Below are 14,526 nucleotides of genomic sequence, written 5' to 3'. Positions count from 1 at the left end.
AAGGCGCACATTCAAGTTTGTTCCACCCCAGTAAGTCTGACTACAAGTCAGAGACCACTATGATGATACTCCAAATGTGTTTGATGGATCGCGGGAAAAGAGCAGGAATAGGCTTTTGTGGGCTAGAGTCCAAGCTATGGCTTTCAATGGTGCGACTGCTGTCGGCATCCAAAGATTACGCAACTTGAATAAACGCTTCGAGGTAGAGATGACATGGTGTAGTCTACAGCGGTAAGGACATCACTTATTATTGATATTTACATAGCCCATTGATTTGAATCACACTGCTGCTCTCTCATTTAGTTATTTGTGCCTTACGGATTGTGGTTGTTGTGGATGACGGTTCACAAATCGAAATGTGTATTTGAACCCAATAAAGGTTGAATTAAAAAAGTTCAATCATTGTTTTTGAAACCAGTGGACAGCCAGTGAAAAATGCACTCTACAATAGCTGCATAGTGCGGATCCCAGCCTATGGAATAAAAGTGGGGCTTTTATTGCTCAATCTAATTCATGCTGATAACAGGTTTCCCTCAAGAATATCCCTGTATTTAGCGCCATTCATAATTCTTTCAATTCTGACCAGTTTCACAGTCCCTGCCGATGAAAAACATCCCGACAGCATGATGCTGGGGATGGTGTTCTCAGGGTGATGGGAGGTGTCGGGTTTGTGCCAGACATAGTGTTTTCCTTGATGGCCAAAAAGCTCAATTTTAGTCTCATCTGACCAGAGTACGTTCTTCCATATGTTTGGGGAGTCTCCCATATGCCTTTTGGCGAACACCAAACGTGTTTGCTAATTTCTTTCTTTAAGCAATGGCTTTTTTCTGGCCAATCTTCCGTAAAGCCCAGCTCTGTGGAGTGTACGGCTTAAAGTGGTCCTATGTACTCCAATTTCCGCTGTGGAGCATTGCTGCTCCTTCAGGGTTATCTTTGGTCTCTTTGTTGCCTCTCTGATTAATGCCCTCCTTGCCTGGCCCGTGAGTTTTGGTGGGCGGCCCGCTCTTGGCAGGTTTGCTGTGGTGCCATATTCTTTCACATTTTTTTATAATGAATTTAATAGCGCTCCGTGGGATGTTCAAACATTCATATTTTTTTAGAACCCAACCCTGATCTGTACTTCTCTACGACTATGCCCCTGACTTTTTTGGCGAGCTCCTTGGTCTTCATATTGCCGCTTGCTTGGTGGTGCCTCTTGCTTCGTGGTGTTGCAGACTCTGGGGCATTTCAGAACAGGTGTATATATACTGAGATCATGTGACACTTAGATTGCACACAGGTGGACTTTATTTAACTAATTATGTGACTTATGAAGGTAATTGGTTGCACCAGATCTTATTTAGGGGCTTCATAGCAAAGGGGGTGAATACCTATGCACGCACCACTTTTCCATTTCCATTTTTTTATTTTTTTTATAAAACAAGTAATTTTTTTGAATTTCACTTCACCAATTTGGACTATTTTGTGTATGTCCTTTACATGAAATCCAAATAAAATCAATTTAAATTACAGGTTGTAATGCAACAAAATAGGAAAAACGCCAAGGGGGATGAATACTTTTGGAAGGCACTGTATATAGAAAAATACACGCTTTCAAGTTTCGACCAATCGATTGGTTGAAAGACCAATCGACTCTCGGTCGACCAATATTATTATTTATTTTTTTGTCGGGAACAGCCCTACTGTACCATGTATTTCATTGGCATCGGCTATTTCTAGCATTACTTCCTGGAGAAGAACAGTTACTTGTGGACAATAGTCTAGATTGTATTGTGAGGATGGGGAAGGAATATTGTCTCAATTTACAAAAAACTTGTCTTGGGCATCACTGTCTATAGCCTATTGTGCTCATCTGTTTTTTCCTCTATTGCTCCTCAAGGCACTGGGCTCTCTTTCAACTAAAAAGCTTTCCTGCAGCCTGTTCAGGGCTTCATTAGCACTTGTGAACTCCATTCTCTGTGTTCCCTTCCATGCCCACAGTACTGCCGGGAATTGGATTTGAGACTTGACTCCTTTTTCCTCCAGTGAACGTCTAATCGGAATGAAATGCTTGCGTTTTTTCTCATCCTGGATGGCAGGTCCTGGAAGAATCGAATGGACTGGCCCTGGACCTTGATCTCCTTTTCACCATGTGCCCTCAGAATGTTGACTTTGGTCTGATAGTTCAACATCTTAAAGGTTACCATGCAAGGGTATTGTGCGTTTTTCTCCTTCATGCCCACTCCTGATCCTCTGGTGATACATCCACGCCAAGCTCGTCCGATATCAGCTTAATCAATTAGATGGAAAGGTCCCCTGCTTTCCTCGTCTTCCGGTAGGGACCATATTCTCATATTATTTTGTCTCGATCTGTTTTCTAGCTGATCCAGTTCATCTTCTAAAGTTTGCACCATTGTTTCCGAAGGTCCATTTTGTTGTGTTTTCGCCCACACTCCGCCCTGTACATACATATCTGGCACTATAGACTACATTCCTTTCAAGCAAATCTACATTTTTAACAACAGATTGTTTGTTTTGGTGAGCATTCAGAGCATTTTATCGATGTTTTCCTGGATTTCCTTCAGCTGTCCATTGCTCTCATTTGCATCTAATAGTTAGTAGGTTTGAAGGTTTGAGTCTCAGCGTCGTTTTACTCAAAGACTGTTTCACTTTTGTGTATATCTGACCACTCACCCTCTCCTGGTTGCTTGGGGATATATTTATTTAGCGATTTTAAAGGGTTAATTTAAACTATGTTGTCTGGCTTCTACATATAATCACAGTTTAGGCGGTACATCACCGAGCTACTATCTCCCCATGCATCCTAATGGTACGCACATGTAACTACAAAGTAATTAAAATGGCACTTCACTTTACATTAAGTACATTGTAAATACATGTATATCCCTTGTAATTAGAGAGTTGGTTGTTAAATATTGCTAAATTGTAAATACACTGTAAACTAAAGGGTTAAACTTAATGTTCTCATGTCTCTTAATTTCTCCTGGTTAGCCTATTGTCTGCAAAGGTTGTTACATTGTAACCACATAGTAATTACAGAGGTACACCCTACTGGGTTTCACTTTACATTAAGTTGCTTGATCCTGAGTAGCTACATGAGAATTACAAGTATATCCTATGTAAGTACATTGTTCTTACATTACACTTGATTCGGTATGGCCTTTGAGCCAGGTCATAACATAGAAATAAACTAATTGAAAATGACCGGTAGTTAATAACAGGGGGTGCCTTGTTACAATTGTTGTTACCAGGTCCTGGCCTATTAATCAACCCTGGTATTGCATGTGGATTCGATGCCAGTGACACCTTGTAGTTATAAATAATAAGGTCATATATTGGTTTGACTTATTAACATGGTAGTTCACACATGACTTCCAAATGTTTAATTACAAACATTACTTAATGTTGAACAAGAAAATGTTTATCCCGTCAGAGTCTAAGCCTTATCTAAGCCCTTTGAAGCATAAAAACATATCTAAAAAATATTTGATAAATAATTTTTGGTCTTACTGCTATTAGCCCATACAAACACATTGAATAACAGATTCACTGCATGGAACAGATAGTCCCCTAAAAATAACCAAAGGAAGTTTGTTTTTGAAGTTTCTCTGCTATATATGAGAGATATAAGAAAGATCAGGAAACATAATTTTTTTTAATATGTATTTAACCCCATATTTTTGGCATTAAACAGTCTCCATATATACTGTACTTCCATTCATTTTGGTACCGGGGGACCTTCAGATGAGTTTTGTGAAGCCTGTGGGCGTTCTAGAGCAAAACATATTCGTAAGCGTGTATAGCCCAAGCGGTTTGGACGCTACAGACAGAAGTTGGTAGATTGGCTGAACTGACTTCAGACGAGTCTCCTAACACTTGTGGAGGTCGTATATCAAAACGGAGAATACCGTCGTGTTCGTGACCGTCTCATCTTTCCATAGAGGGTTCGGACTCCACACACAATTTTGTCTCATGGTCTGACAAACACCGCTCTAGCTCTGTCACCTTTCACCACAGATTTGGAAGTGCGGCATAAGCAGATGCGATGGATTTAGATGTATCCTATGGAAAAAAACCTCTCTACCTTAAACCGACAGATTTTTATTTGAAATGTTGTATTATGGTAATTACATTTCCGTGGGGGCTCGGACATTGACCTTAGGGGATTAATAAAATCAGGAGTTACAACTGTGGAATAACCAACAACTGAATGTGTAATTACACATTCCTTGTTCCAATTGTGTAATAAATGATTCCTCAACAACCCTATTACCATGTGATTACATAGTAAAACCTATGTAACTACTATATTGTAAACAGTTATTACTGTGTTAGTTGCATAGTAATAGGGACAACGTAATGTAAAGTGTTATCGCCTTTCTAAACTTTGATACACTACAAGTTTGCATTTCCTGCACTGCTGAAGAATTCTCAGAAACAAAAGCGTGATCAAATTAAGATCTTAAATCTGTATGGTGAGGACTGTAGGTGGTAAGTGTGTACCTACATTTGAGATGAGATAGCAGGTCTGGGCTCCTGGACATAGAGCTCAGCGGAGCTCTCGGCGTCACCATGTGGATTGCGAGCGATGACCGTGTAAAAGCCCTCGTCCTCATTGGTGACATGAGAGATGATGAGGGAGTGACGACCTCCCTCTTGTAAGATGCGCACATCATCGCTCTCTACCAGTGTATGGTCTGAGGAGAGAAGAGGACATACAGACATCGTCTCCATAGTGATTTAATTTGCAAAACCTTCAAATTGTACATGCTGCAAACAAGTATAACATCAGTAATGTAACAATGTGCACCTGCACTGTCAATGTAGATGTAAATATACCGGTGCATACATGATTACATTGACCCTGAACAACCGTGTAAACTACTGTATGCTCTTGAATAGCAATAAGAGCTAATTTGGTGGTAAACTAGCCTGGTCCCATCTGTGTTGTGCTGTATATTTATATCTCCATTGACAGTGCAGGTACCGTAATTTCCGAACTATTAAGCGCACCTGAATATAAGCCGCACCCACTGAATTAAATTGTTTTATTTATTTTGAACATAAATAAGCCGCACATGTCTATAAGCCGCAGGTGCCTACCGGTACATTGAAACAAATGAACTTTACACAGGCTTTAACGAAACACGGCTTATAACAAAAATAAATTGGCTTTAACGAAACACAGCTTGTAACAAAAAATAAAAAATTAGCAGTAAGCTAATTTAGTTGTCTTTTTGCACTGAGTCAATTCCTCACGCTGCTGGTTGCAACGTCTTATCATCGACTCATTAAGACCAAGCTCCCGTGCAGCAGCTCCATTTCCTTTTCCAACAGCCAGATTAATCACCTTCAACTTGAAAGCTGCATCATATGCATTTCTCCGTGTCTTTGCCATGATGAGGGTGACAAAATGACTACCATAATCAGAATGATGGGAAGTTTGAGAGCGCTCGATTTAATCTAAACAGTAAACAAAAAAGTTGTTTGACCTTAACCCGTTCGGCAATTTCATTGGTCTAATGAAAGCTTCATGCCGCCAAAAAACTGAGCACGTCACAGAATGGTTTTTTTTTTAGAAAAAAAAATTGAAAGCGGGAAAAATCCATATATTAGCCGCGTCATTGTTTAAGCAGCAAGGTTCAAAACCTGGAAAAAAAGTTGCGGCTTATAGTCCGGAATTTACGGTACACATTGTTACACAGTAATTACTACTGTTATACTTGTTTGCAGCATGCACAATTATAAGGTTTTGCCAATACAATCACTATGGAGACAATGGCTGTTTGTCCTCCTATGGTTATTGTCATGTTTGGCTACACAGCACAAACAGATCTGGGACCAGGCTAGGTGAACATAATGAAAATGGTTCTCCTACCGAAATGTCCCCAGCTGACTCTGGGAGGTGGTGTTCCGCTGACCTTGCAGTCAAAGCGGGCATTACGGCCCTCGATCACCTCTAAGACGTCCAGTTTACGGGTGAATAGGGGCTCGATGGAGGGAATGACTTTGAGTTGGCCACTCGAGGTCAGTTCCTCTAAAATGAAACAAGGCCAAAGTAAAGCAACGAACTTGAAAATGAAGTTGAAAAGGAAAAGAAAGCAAAAAAATGTACAATACCGGTTTTATTAATTCAATGGTCATTCAACTTATTTCAAGAGCAACAATTTGATTCTGGGAAGTTGATGACTTGTACTTAGATTAAAAGTGTTTTTAAAAAAGAGGAAACGTTTGGTTATTCTACCAACATGAATGAAAATGAAGAGCATGACTTCTTGCAAGACCTCAGAGATGAAGAGAACAAGTGAAGCGGGTGACAAGTGCAGTTAAGAGTTCACCTTTGGCCGAGGTCAGCTTGCACGTATACATGCCGCTGTCATCTTCATGCACTGAGTTGAGGAGCAGCCTGCACCTCTTCCCATCAAAATGCATTTTGCAGTTGAGCAGAGCCGGCTGGATCAGCTTCCCATCTGCTAGCCAATCGACGTCCGTGTCCAGTGGTCCAATTACGTGGCACTCAAACATGACTGTCTCGCCAGCATCCGCCGTAATGTCCGTCACTGGACGGATGATGGCGAGGCCTGGCTCCACCGGGGGCACTAGGGGATGCACAGGACAGGAGTTAATATTCTGTCAATCCTGTTTCATGTTCGTTATCTGTCAGTCTGCAGAGTTACATTTACTAAAAGGTATTTAAATATCACCTGCGTTTTCAAAGCGGGGGAATATGCGTTTTCAGAGGGGGGAATAATACCTCACGCATTTTAGTTTTATAAGGCATTATAGTCAATGATCTATATAACATTATAAAGGATGTTGTAATGAATGACATGAGTTTATAGCTTTTTACTACACTTATTACTATGTTTTAGTCAGTGTTATAACATAAGTGCGTCATAATGCATGACAATCAATGTAATAAGGCATTGTATGTACAGTTGAAGTCGGAAGTTTACATACACCTTAGTCAAATATATTTAAACTCAGTTTTTCACAATTCCTGACATATAATCCTAGTAAAAGTTCCCTGTCTTAGATCAGTTAGGATCACCACTTTATTATAAGAATGTGAAATGTCAGAATAAGAGTAGAGAGAAGGATTTATTTCAGCTTTTATTTCTTTCATCACATTCCCAGTGGGTTAGAAGTTTACATACACTCAATTCGTATTTGGTAGCATTGCCTTTTAAATTGTTTAACTTGGGTCAAACATTTCGGGTAGCCTTCCACAAGCTTCCTACAATAAGTTGGGTGAATTTTGGCCCATTCCTCCTGACAGAGCTGGTGTAATTGAGTCAGGTTTGTAGGCTTCCTTGCTCGCACACGCTTTTTCAGTTCTGCCCACACATTTTCTATGGGATTGAGGTCAAGGATTTGTGATGGCCACTCCAACACCTTGACTTTGTTGTCCTTAAGCCATTTTGCCACAACTTTGGAAGTATGCTTGGGGTCATTTTCCATTTGGAAGACGCATTTGAGATCAAGCTTTAACTTCTTGACTGATGTTTTGAGATGTTGCTTCAATATATCTACGTAATTTTCCTACCTCATGATGCCATCTATTTTGTGAAGTGCACCAGTCCCTCCTGCAGCAAAGCACACCCACAACATGATGCTGCCACCCACGTGCTTCACGGTTGGGATGGTGTTCTTGGGCTTGTAATCTTCCCCCCTTTTCCTCCAAACATAACGATGGTCATTATGGCCAAACAGTTCTATTTTTGTTTAATTAGACCAGAGGACATTTCTCCGAAAAGTACGATCTTTGTACACATGTGCAGTTGCAAACCGTAGTCTGGGTTTTTTTATGGTGGTTTTGGAGCAGTGGCTTCTTCCTTCCTGAGCAGCCTTTCAGGTTACGTCAAAATAGGACTCGCTTTACTGTGGATATAGATACTTTTGTACCGGTTTCCTCCAGCATCTCACAAGGTCCTTTGCTGTTGTTCTGGGATTGATTTGCACTTTTCGCACCAAAGTACATTCATCTCTAGGAGCTGAGTGGTCCCATGGTGTTTTTACTTGCGTACAATTTTTTGTATAGATGAACGTGGTACCTTCAGAAATTTGGAAATTGCTCCCAAGGATGAACCAGACTTGTAGGGTTCTACAATTTTTTTCTGAGGTCTTGGCTGATTTCTTTAGATTTTCCCATGATGTCAAGCAAAGCGGCACTGCGTTTGAAGGTAGGCCTTGAAATACATCCACAGGTACATTCCACTTCATCACCGGATTCCTGCCGCAAGCTCTAGACCATTACACCGGATCTTCGCAGTTAGCTAGTTGCTTTTGTGGCTAACGCCCTTGTCCAGAAGCATGCACCAGTTAGCCCTGAGCTAGGCCCATCTCCCAGCTAGCAAACACTTCTCTTGCCAATTGGCCTGGACCCTTTGTCGACACGGAGCCCCGTTGATCCATCATGGCTGGTCTGCTGACGTAACTCGGCCGATGTGCTCTGAACCGGCCTCTGCGTCGTGGATGTTTGGTGATGATCCATCTGCTAGCCCTGGCCTGCTAGCTCCCTGAACGCCGTGTCTCTCGCTCGCTCAACGTAGTAATCGACTACTGAACTGTTCCCTGTTTCATCTAGTGCTGCTCATTGGACCCTATGATCACTCTGCTACACAGCCGATGCCTGCTGGACTGTCCATTCACACGAACGGAACCCCCAACAGTAGCTAGCCAGCTAACTAGCTACTAGCTAGTAGTCAGTTGGCCGCTGTTAGCGGTCATCTGCCAACCTTAGCCTGGTCATCTCCTGCCAGTTTGCACAGCGCGATTCAACCCAGAGCAGACTGGACTGCTTTTTATCCACCAAATCTCCACATTTCTGGATTCCTACTGCAAGCTCTGAAACTTTTCACCTGTATCAGAACAACTAGCTAGCTGCTATCCGAGTGGATACTCCTTGCTATCGTCCTGAAGCAAGCACCAGTTAGCCGGGAACTAGCCTCGTGCTAGGCCCATCTCCCGGCTAGCTGAAGAGGTCCATCAGCCACGCATTGGGCTACAATACCTATTCTGCCAATTGGCCTGGACCCCTTTTACTGCTAACACGGAGCCCCGCCGATCCATCACGACTGGTCTACCGACGTAATCCGCCCAAGGGGGTTTCAACAGGCTCCTCCGTCGTGACGAACCCTGAAGGCCCATCTGCTAGCCTGCTAGCTTTCTAGAGCATATCGGACAGTTAGCTGAAGAGGTCCATCAGCCAATTTCTTGGGCTACAATACCTATTTTGCTAATTGGCCTGGACCCTTTTACTGCCTACACGGAGCACTGCTGATCCATCACGACTGGTCTGCCAACGTTATCGTCTGAGGGGGCTACAACAGACACTTCCATCACGACGTCCCCCTAAGGCCCTTCTGCCAGCCTGCTAGCCCCAGCCCGTTAGCTGTCTGAATCGCGTGTCTGCAGCTTGCCTAGCTACTCACTGGTCCCTATGATCACTCGGCTACGCATGCCAATCCCCAATGTCAATATGCCTTGTCCATTGCTGTTTTGGTTAGCGATTATTGTCTAATTTCACTGTAGAGCCTCCAGCCCTGCACAATATGCCTTAGCTAGCCCTTTTGTTCCACCTCCCACACATGCAGTGACCTCACCTGGTTTAAATGGTGTCTCTAGAGACAAAACCTCTCTCATCGTCACTCAATGCCTAGGTTTACCTCCACTGTATTCACATCCTACCATACCCTTGTCTGTACATTATGCCTTGAATCTACTCTTCTGCGCACAGAAACCAGTTCCTTTTACTCTCTCTTCCGAACACACTACATTACCAGTTCTTACAGCCAGTTCTATTTCACACCAAAGCATCCTTCACTCATGCTGCCAAACATACCCTCGTAAAACTGACTATCCTACCGATCCTTGACTTCGGCGATGTCATTTACAAAATAGCCTCCAACACTCTACTCAGCAAATTGAATGTAGTCTTTCACAGTACCATCCGTTTTGTCACCAAATCCACATATACTATCCACCACTGTGACCTGTATGCTCTTGTTGGCTGGCCCTTGCTTCATATTCGTCGCCAAACCCACTGGCTCCAGGTCATCTATAAGTCTTTGCTAGGTAAAGCCCCACCTTATCTCAGCTCACTGGTCACCATAGCAGCATCCACCCGTAGCACACGCTCCAGCAGGTATATTTCACTGGTCACCCCCAAAACCAATTCCTCCTTTGGCCGCCTTTCCTTCCAGTTCTCTGCTGCCAATGACTGGAACGAATTGCAAAAATCCCTGAAGCTGGAGACTCACATCTCCCTCACTAAATTTAAGCATCAGCTGTCAGAGCAGCTCACAGATCATTGCACCTGTACATAGCCCATCTGTAAATAGCCCATCCAACTACCTCATCCCCATATTGTTATTCATTTTTTTGCTTATTTGCACCCCAGTATCTTTACTTGCACATTCATCTTCTGCACACCAATCGCTCCAGTGTTAATTGCTATATTGTACTTACTTGGCAACTACAGCCTATTTATTGCCTTACATCCCTAATCTTACCTCATTTGCACACACTGTTTATAGATTATTTTCTATTGTGTTATTGACTGTACATTTGTTTATTCCATGTGTAACTCTGTGTTGTTGTTATTGTCGCACTGCTTTGCTTCATCTTGGCCAGGTCGCAGTTGTAAATGAGAACTTGTTCTCAATTGGCCTACCTGGTTATATAAAGGTGAAATACATTTAAAAAACACCTCCAATTGACTGAAATGATGTCAATTAGCCTAACAGAAGCTTCTAAAGCTATGACATCATTTTCTGGAATTTTCCAAGCTGTTTAAAGGCACAGTCAACTTAGTGTATGTAAACTTCTGACCCACTGGAATTGTGATACAGTGAATTATACGTGAAATAATCTGTCTGTAAACAATTGTTGGAAAAATGACTTGTGTCATGCTTAAAGTAGATGTCCTAACCAACTTGCCAAAACTATAGTTTGTTAACAAGAAACTTGTGGAGTGGTTGAAAAACGAGTTTTAATGACTCCAACCTAAGTATATGTAAACGTCCTACTTCAACTGTACATACAGTAGCTCACACAAATTGTTATCCAATCTTACGTATTATTTGATTGTCTTACAGCAAAGAGAGGAATTGAAAATAGAAAACACAACAAATTACTGTACTGTACCTTTCACTTCCAGTTTGCATTCACATTGCTTTGTTCCATACTCGTTGATGATCTTGCAGGTGTACACTCCTGTGTCCAACTTCTGAGCTGAGATGATGGTCATTTCAAAAGTGCTGTCCTCAGTCTCACGCACAGTGTGGCGCAAGTCTGTTTTTATCGTCATCCTGTCCCTCAGCCTGAACCAAGGGAGAGTTCTATATTTAGAAATGTTTTGCAATGTTTCCAGATGTATTACAATGTACTGTGAACTACAGTATATTGGTTTCATAAAGATAACAAGTAAATGTATTACAGAAACCTAGCAACCATTGTCTTGCCAATGTGAACCTTGACAACATGGAGCATGCACAAAACACTAATGCCAAGATATGTGTGACTAGTGTTTTTTTGAAAATAGCTTCTATTTGACTCAAAATTCCATGACGTACAGTAAGGCATTGTTGACAGAATAGATGTTCAATGCAAGATTAACATAATTCAGCAATAATAATATAAATTACATTTCTTGGTAGTCCAAAAAAATATTGCTATCTGGTTGTAAATCACAGCTGGCTGGTAGATTGTTTGCTGCCACCACCCATTCGGGATGCACTGTTTCAGTTTCAATGACTCAATATTTTAGAAAAAATTACTGTAATACTAGGAATGTCAATACAATCAAACTAGCAAGGGCAATGATCACAAGTCAGTCATTACGTGGCTAATAGGCTAGTGCATGTGTCTAACACAAGGCTTAAAGGCTGAATAGGCAACACAAGCACGCAGCAGAGGGAAAGTGTACAGACACATGCCACAGTCTGTTACGCGGAATGGAACAGGGGAACCCAAGAACAGACTCAGACGAAGAAACTGTGACAAAGTAACCAAGGTATTTATTGGAACACAGGGGGAAGATGGAGTCCAGGTCAGGGATAGCTCAGGCGGGTTGCTGGAGATCAGGTGCTGAGGCTGAGGCTGGAGTGAGAGGGGTTGAGACAGGGTAAGCAGGTCCGGGGGGAATCCAAGGGAGTAGTAGAGTGGGGGATCCAGGACAGAGTAATAGGATGACGAGACGTGGAACAGGAGACAAAGACCAGAGTCAGAGCAGGCAGAACTGTAGCGGATTGGAAAACAGCGTCAGGCAGGGAAACAGACAGACAGGGAGGTACCCAGCAGCACTCCTCAGGCCCATATCCCTCCCAGTCCACCAGGTACTGCCAGCCGCAACCCCGACGAGGGGGTGGAAGAGGGTGGAGGGGGTGGAGTAGATGCTGCAGGAGGAGACAGGGGAATGGAGCAGACAGGTTTAATCAGGGACACATGGAAGGTGGGGTGGATCATAAGTGAGTCTGGGAGTTTCAGGTGCACAGCAGAGGGGTTAATGACACGGTCGATTTCAAAGGGACCAATGAAGTGGGGGGAAAGTTTATTTGATGCTACCTTCAATGGCAGGTCCTTCGATGAGAGCCATACCTTTTGACCCTGGGTATAGACTGGAGCTGAGGCCCGGCGATGGTTAGCTTGGGACTGGGTCCTCAGCCCAGGCCTTCCTCCAGGTACGGTGACAACAGTGCAGATGGTCCTGTACAGAGGGAACCGCAACCTCAACCTCTTGGGCGGGGAACAAGGGGGGTTGGTAACCCAGAGCACACTCGAAGGGTGACATACCTGACGAGGCGTTGGTGAGAGTGTTGTGGGCATATTCAACCCAGGGTAGCCGAGTGCTCCAGGAGGAAGGGTTGGCAGAGGTCACGCAGCGTAGGGCAGACTCCATCTCTTGGTTGGCCCGGTCGGTCTGGCCGTTGGTCTGGGGGTGATATCCAGAAGAAAGACTGACATTGATACCAAAAGCTGAACAGAAGGATCTCCATACCTGGGAGGTAAACTGGGGTCCTCTGTCTGAAACGATGTCAGTGGGGATGCCATGTAGACGAAATACATGGCATAGTAACAGGTCCGCAGTCTTTCTGGAGGACGGTAGCTTGCAGAGGGGAATGAAGTGAGCCATTTTGGAAAACCTGTCAATAATGGTGAGGATGACAGAGTTACCGTTAGATGGGTGAAGGCCAGTGACGAAGTCCAGAGCTATGTGTGACCAGGGGAGACTGGGTATAGGAAGATGGCGGAGCAGACTGGAAGTGGGTTTAGTGGAGGTTTTGTTCCGGGCACAAACCGTACAGGTTGAGACACACTCCCAGACATCTCTCTCCATGGTGGGTCACCAAAAGCGCTGACGCAGGAAGGCGAGGGTCCGGGTCATACCAGGGTGACAGGTGAGGAAGGTAGAATGGCACCCCTGAAGAACATCAGAGCGAACACAATCTGGAACAAACAGAGCATTACTAGGACCGTTACCAGGGTCAGCCTGGTTCTGCTGAGCCTGGAGGATATGGGACTCGATCGCCCAGGTGACGACGGCAACGATGCAGGTGGATGGCACAATGGCTTCTGTCTTGGTACCCGTGTTGTCGGTGGTGAACTGGCCAGAGAGGGCATCAGGCTTGGTATTCTTCAAACCAGGGCAATAAGTGTGTGAAATTTAATCGACCGAAGAACAAGGCCCACTTGGCTTGCCGGGAGGTCAGACGTTTGGCGGTCTAGACGTAGAACAGGTTTTTATAGTCAGTCCACACAATGAAGGGGGTTACAGTGCCCTTCAGTCAGTGACGCCATTCCTCCAGAGCCACCTTAACTGCTAGGAGTTCCTGATTACCGATGTCAAAGTTCCTCTCTGCAGGTGAGAGCTTACGGGAAAAGAACGCACATGGGTGGACCTTCTGATCAGAGGGGGAACGTTGAGACAGAACAGCACCTACCCCGGTGTCAGTGGAGTCCACCTCCACGATGAACTGGAGTTCTGGGTCGGGCTGAGTAAGGACCGGAGCGGAGGTGAAGCGATGCTTGAGTTCCAGGAAAGCTGCCTCTGCCTCAGGAGTCCAGTGGAACGGAGCGGAGGTGAGAGTTGTGAGAGGTGCTGCTAGACGGCTGTAGCTGCGGATGGAACATCTGTAAAAAAGTGCAAATCCCAGGAAACGCTGTAACTGCTTCAGGTTGGAGGGCGCAGGCCACTCTGTGACTGCCATGATCTTGGCGGGGTCCATACGTAACTGTCCCTGTGCAATAATATAACACAGGAAAGACACTGTGGCAGCATGGAACTCACATTTTTCAGCTTTAACCTAAAGCTTATTCTCCAACAGCCGTTGAAGAACTTGGTGAAAGTGTTGCTGGTGAGCCTCAGGGTCCTTGGAAAAATCAGGATGTAATCTAAACAGACAAAAACAAGGCGTCCAATCACATCCCTTAGCACGTCATTGACTAGGTTCTGGAAAACATCAGGGGTGTTAGTAAGACCAAAAAGCATGACCAAATACTCTGTGACCCAGTGGTGTGTTGAAC

General features: G+C 43.9%; 1 protein-coding gene across 3 annotated transcripts in view; it reads right to left on the bottom strand.

Moving 5' to 3' along the window:
- The window catches only part of spegb (striated muscle enriched protein kinase b), a 125,450-nt gene that overhangs the window by 49,799 nt on the left and 61,125 nt on the right, over window positions 1-14,526 (bottom strand). For all 3 annotated transcript variants that reach the window (XM_029710821.1, XM_029710823.1, XM_029710824.1), the window contains 4 exons: window positions 11,149-11,324; window positions 6,339-6,599; window positions 5,879-6,037; window positions 4,508-4,697 (listed from right to left, as the gene is read on the bottom strand). In XM_029710821.1, the coding sequence (XP_029566681.1) occupies window positions 4,508-4,697; window positions 5,879-6,037; window positions 6,339-6,599; window positions 11,149-11,324 (786 nt within the window). The remainder of the gene's footprint in view (window positions 1-4,507; window positions 4,698-5,878; window positions 6,038-6,338; window positions 6,600-11,148; window positions 11,325-14,526) is intronic.

Source organism: Salmo trutta, chromosome 24 (genome assembly GCF_901001165.1).
Source record: "Salmo trutta chromosome 24, fSalTru1.1, whole genome shotgun sequence".
NCBI lineage: Eukaryota > Metazoa > Chordata > Actinopteri > Salmoniformes > Salmonidae > Salmo > Salmo trutta.
This window is presented reverse-complemented; position numbering and strand designations above follow the sequence as displayed.